General features: G+C 45.4%; 1 protein-coding gene across 1 annotated transcript; it reads right to left on the reverse strand.

Annotated features, from left to right (window-relative positions):
* Positions 1-3500, reverse strand: LOC118831243 (mast cell tryptase-like). The gene is made up of 6 exons (XM_036738469.1): positions 3468-3500; positions 3264-3324; positions 2516-2675; positions 1742-2007; positions 326-489; positions 1-186 (listed from the first exon to the last, which is right to left on the reverse strand). The coding sequence occupies exons 1-6, from the start codon at positions 3498-3500 to the stop codon at positions 1-3; spliced, it is 870 nt and encodes a 289-aa protein (XP_036594364.1).
* Positions 3501-5794: the final 2294 nt, after the last annotated feature.

A 5794-nucleotide genomic window follows, 5' to 3' on the forward strand; every position in this document is an offset into this window, starting at 1 on the left:
TTAGATGCTAACTGGGTTTGTAGAGGAGCATGGGGAAATGTGCTCGTTGATCCAATCCACATAGCTTGTGACTCGAGTATAGATGCCAGGCCTGTGGGGAAGGCCACAGCCTACTCCCCAACTCACCACGCCAGCCTGCTTCCAGGAGTCCCCAACTTTGCAGACCAGGGGCCCCCCAGAGTCACCCTAAAAGGCAGGAGAGTCTGTTAGCCTGATTCAGAGGTTAGAATATCCAGGAGAGGCAAAATCTGGGTACAATGGGGTTGGGGTGAGGGGAGGAAAGGAGAGGAGAAGCTGAGGGGGGGAGACCCCCAGGATCTCTCACCTGACAGGAGTCTACACCGGCTTTGCCAGCACAAAGCATGTCATCCATAATTATCCTCACAGATGAGCTGGTGTATGCTCCATTATGATACTCTTCATCACATTTCTGTGTATCCAACAAAGGTACTTGCACCTGCCTCAGGGTGTAGGGAGGGGGCAAGCTCACTGTAGGAGAAAGAGACAGTGGAGTGTAGCCATTGGCTCTGACAGGGAGAGGGGGTGTCCTGGGACTCCCACAAAGCCCAAGGAGGAATCAGAGGCCCCAGGGATGAAGACCTTCTCACCTTGGGTGCTAGGTGTCAGCAACCAGGACCTGGAATGGAGCCCAACCTGAAGCCCATCTTCTCTGTGCTGCAGGGGTAGGGGCCTAGACACAAGGCCCTTGGGTAGAGCCAATATTAATGCGACAATGTTTCTACTCTGGGGAAACTGCTACCCAGATGCCATGGTCTGCAATAGAGCATTTGGGGCTTAGCAAAGGAATCAACACTGTCCTGGCTTCTGGAAAGAGTTGGAGAGGAGAATGAGAAAGTGGGTCAAGAAATCATCAGATATTCTTGATGGTCCAGTCCACAAAGGAGGGTGTAGAGTAGTCAATTAACTATCCTATTGATCACCTCACTATCCCTGCAACTCTACAGACCCTTTCTCTGGCGACCATGATCCTACCTGTGCTTAGAGATGGCTGGGTAGCACAGTGGATAGAACACAGTGGAGAGGACCTGAAGTCAGGAAGGCTTGAATCCAAATCTAACCTAAGACATTCACTAGCTACATGAGCCTAGACATTTAACCTCTGACTACCTCACTTTCTTCATCTGTAAAATGGAGATAATGAAATCCCTTACCTTCATTGTGAGTATAAAATGAAATATTGATAAAGCACCTTGCAAAGCTCGAAGCACTATAAAAATGCTATGATAATAATATGTTGTCTCCTATTAGAATGTAATCTCCTTGAGTACAGAAATTGTCTCCCTTTTTTTGTCACTTGGCCACCAATGCTTAGCACAGTGGCACCTCGTAAGGGCTGAATACTTGCATTCTCATTCATTCACTCACTCATTCAATACCCTTGCTTTACAAAGGAAGATGCTGAGTCTCAGAAAAAGGAAGCGACAGTGCATATGGCTAATAAGTAGCAGAGTTGGGTTGGCAACTCAGATTCTTTTGACTACAAATTCAATGCCCTCTCCATTCACCCTCTCCATAAAACATGTGGGACACAGACACCGAGGAAGCTGGGTGGAAGCACAGATCTGAGACATCTTTGCCCATGCGGCTAAGGGCCCAGAATTCTTATTAATTAGTCTGAATGGCAGATAGAAGGAAGAAAGCCTTGTTCCATAATTTTCCCTCCCTCCCTCCAGGTGTTAGCATGCCTAGCTCTGACCCTGGTCCTGGCACCAATGCTCACCTCCAAAATTAAGATCCCCCCAGCCAGTCACCCAACACTCCGAATCCAAGGGAAAGGTCTCCTTAGCAGTAGGAAGGCTAATGAGCTTGATATGACTGGACAGCTCCACAGGGTTCTTCAGTTTTAGCAGAGCAACATCCCCACCCCTTTCAGCAGCAGTGTAGTTGGGAAAAATAATGATCTTTTCCAGGCGCAGGAGCTTGTCTTCATAGTACAGGTGCTGTTCCCTCAGTTGGACCCTGAATAATGAAGGCTTCAGTGGAAAACTGGTAGAAGAAGGAAAAAATGTCTGAGTGGCCACAGTTAAACAAGCCCAGATCTCAATCCTCTCCCTCCATCCCATGAAGCTCACCCCTGCAGACTTGAGGATTAAGCCTCACTGGGCCTCCCATGACCTTCCAACACTGTAAGGATCTCCCACTCACTGGCACTCTCAGGTGCATCCTTCTCTCTGCTGGGCTTATCAATTAAATAATAGTAATGGTACCACACATGCTGATAATGCTCTTTGGTTTAAAAAAATGCATACCCCTCAACTTTCATCTTTGAGGAAACCAGGGCAGGAACTCTTATCCCCATTATATAAAGGAAAAAACTCCAGCCTAAAGAAATAGGGAAACAGCTTGTCCAAAGCTACACAGTGAGTCAAGGACAGAGTCTAGGCTCAAATCCAAGTTTCCTGATTCCCAGCCTTGGGACTATCTCCACTCTGCTCCTTTCCCCATGCCAGAATCATTCATGTCCAACCGACTGAGTGGGGAAGGGGAGACTTACGTGCCAATGCAGTGGGCAGCAGTCAGTACCCACTGGGGATGGATGAGGGAGCCACCACAAATGTGTACCCAGTATCGTGCCTCAAACCTGAGGCTGACCTGCCAAAGCCATTCCCCCTTCGCAGCCTCCTGGCCTCCAACAACGCCAACTTGCTCCCTGTCTAAGTAGAGAGAAAAGTGACTGTACCAGGATGTATTCAGACATCTAAGTCTCCTCTGAAAGCTTCACCTATCTGCAGTGACCATCCAGCTGTGGGCTCAGTCTCAGCTGAGGGATCACATTCCTTCTCATAACCATAATTATAACTACAAGGATAATGACAATGGTATTATCGAGAAACATTTGTTAAGGAACCGATGCTTGTACAGCTCAGCGAGCTTTGCAATGCACTCGGCGTACATTATCTCATTTGATCCTACCACCGGCCCTGAGAGGAGGATACTAAAGGAGTTATAATTTGATAAATATGGAAACTGACACTAAGAAAGAGAGGATAAGTGCCCAGAGCCACCCAGCTAATGAGTGTCCATGATGGGAGCTGAACCTGGGGGCCTTTCTGATCCCAGATCTAGCCCTCTTTCCACTATAAAATGCTGCTACCCAAGGGGAACTCACAAGTCCTGTTGCCCAGAAATTACCACTGCTCCAAGGACCCCACATCCCAGAGGAAGAGCTGAATCATTCTCATATGCCTCCTCATGAGATCAGAGCAAGGCTAGGTACTTGAAGATCAGGCAGGGAGATTCACCTTGAATCAGAGGGACTGAACTCCCCAGGAGGGGAAAGGTCAGGAACAGCAGGCATAGAATCTGGAGGAAAAGAGAGGGAAAGAGACTGAAGCCAGCACAGAGCAGACCTGGAAGCCAGGGTCTGGGTTGAAGCACCTCTGCTGGATGGCACTGAGAGCTGGAGCTTTGAATATCAGGTGGTTGTAAGGGATTAGGATTCTTACCATGTCCATGTCCCCGGGTTGCATCCTCCCCATTAGTTACCCTCTACTTATCCTCCAAGCACAGGAAGTAAAGATGGGAGGGAGAATGGGGCCAACCCAGCCCTCTTCTCAAAAGTGGAGGGGGTTGGTGAAGGAAGTGGAGGAAGTAAATCTGCAAGTAGGCTGAGAAGTCTAGTCATTGATTTATCAGATGCCTATGCTCCCATCCTCCTCTCCTCTATCTCCATCATACTTCTAATCCTCTTTACCCTCTCCCCATTTCCTGGAGTCCTGGAAGTCAGAGGCCTGTGAGAGCTCTAACCCCAAGCAGGGTTAGGGAATCATGTATTTTCCCCTCAGAAGCGTAGCACTTTCCTTTGACCTTCTAAAAACCATTTATCATGTAACTTTGTATAGTTTTAATTATTTCTATTTCTGCCTTTTTCTTCCTCCTATACTGTAAACTCTAAGAATCTAAATGTCCAAACTTTAAATAGTACCCAGTGTCCAGTTCAATCTTCCCATACCAAATATTTAATTCACATTGAATCAATGAATAAATGAATGGATGAATAAGATTATAAGATCAACGATCTTAGAGTTGAAATGGACCTCAGAGATTTTCTAGTCCAATTCCAATTAGGGAAAAGAAAACGAAAGACCAGAGACCTTATCCAAGTCAAGTTAAATGACTTGCTCAAGGTCACATAGATGGTAAGCAGCTCTTAAATTTTCTGGCCAATTCTATGTGGCTTTTCCAAGCCTGGCTTGCATCATCATCTTGATCCCAAAGAGAGAATTCCACATGAATCTGTGGATTTGCCCACTAGGGAACACTGGGACAGTGCTCACTTTCTGCCTATCAGAAACTATTCTTATTTCCACAGTGGATGAATGGGGATTCCTGCCCCCCGTCCCCACAATACCCCATAAGGATCTAGTTTCTAATAAAACGATTTGTTCTGTGAGTTTTGGATTCAGTCAAGGGGCTGCATTGGAGGACTGAGAGGGCTACATGTGGCCTCAAGGCCAAAAGTTCCCCACCCCCATCTAGAATCTCATCCATATGACTGGTCCTCCAACAATACATATCACAGCCCATCCATGCCTGCCTGTACTGGACAGTTCTTATCCATGTCTTCTTTTAAGTTCACTACAAGGGGTCTCTCCAAATGACTAAGAACCTTCCTTCCTTTCTCTTAACAGTAAGAGGAAACCAGTGGAGCTCAGGGTCTGTCCATTGGCAATTCCCTGCTTTCACTACATGGCTAGGCTATCTTCTTTTCCAGTCCATACATTTCTTTAGGTTCATCCCTTACACCCATCACCTACCTCTCCATTGCCCTATAGATGAGCCTCAGTTTCAATTCTTCAGAGACTGTCATTTCATGACTCCTAGTCATACATACAATAGTGCCAAAAGAATGAAATGCTAAAAAGATGAGTTTTGTATTTGGGAAAGATGGCAGATAATTCAAAGTAATTTACGCTATCCCAGAAAACAAGGCAGCCTAGTCTCCTTTTCAGTTCTCAAGTTCTTGTAGTAAGTCCATTTGCAGTAAGGGTCCAAGATCAATTCTGAAGGTTGTCCATCCTGAACAAAAGCCATTTTTATCCACTTTTGTGTGTGTGTGTGTTCTGTCCTGAATGGATAATTAGGCCAAACTTTATAATGACTAGGAATCATTTTAGGTGCCTCTGCAATGGTCCTGGACTGGAAGCAAGCAGCACAGTGCCATCTGCATCTGAATCTGCAGCATCTAGAAGACCTCACCATCTATAGATGACTTGGTCTGTGCACTTGATCCACTCTATGATGTACTGAAGCACAAATCTCAATTTGTGTCCCAATTGTTGTTAATGATAAAAGAACTGTTGACCAAAGTTCCTTTTGGTTAAATGCTTTATGTACTCTTATATAAATATGCACCAGAGAAACTTTATTGGAAAAGAGCCAATGAGGTGTCATGTTGTCCTACCAAATGAAATGGGTTTTGTTAATGGTCAACAAACAATAAGCAGAGTGGGTTTATGTAAAGATGGGGACTGCCCTCGGATATCCCTTGCCAATGTCTGCCAGCTTCCTGCAAGTATTGCCTGCTTCTTGTGAACAGGGGCTGTCTTCTTTTCTATTTGTATCCCTACCACTTAGCACAGTGCTTGGTGCAGAGTAAGCATTTAATAAATGCATTTCCTTTAATTCATTCTCTAACTTCATTGAAGACGACCTTGATTTTATACAAATGGAAAAGTAGCCATATTTATTGCTAGCTAAGAATATTTTCTCATGACCATATGAGGAATCAAAATGAGATCTGAGTGTTTCCCATACTTTTTTATCCTTATCT

Source organism: Trichosurus vulpecula, chromosome 9, assembly GCF_011100635.1.
Source record: "Trichosurus vulpecula isolate mTriVul1 chromosome 9, mTriVul1.pri, whole genome shotgun sequence".
Taxonomy (NCBI): Eukaryota; Metazoa; Chordata; class Mammalia; order Diprotodontia; family Phalangeridae; genus Trichosurus; species Trichosurus vulpecula.

Coding starts and splice junctions, on each gene's coding strand:
- LOC118831243 (XM_036738469.1), bottom strand. CDS start 3,500: ATGGGGAGGATGCAACCCGGGGACATGGACATG. Junction 3,325..3,467: donor AACCCGGGGACATGGACATG/GTAAGAATCCTA, acceptor CTTTTCCTCCAG/ATTCTATGCCTGCTGTTCCT. Junction 2,676..3,263: donor TTCAGTCCCTCTGATTCAAG/GTGAATCTCCCT, acceptor CTCTCTACTTAG/ACAGGGAGCAAGTTGGCGTT.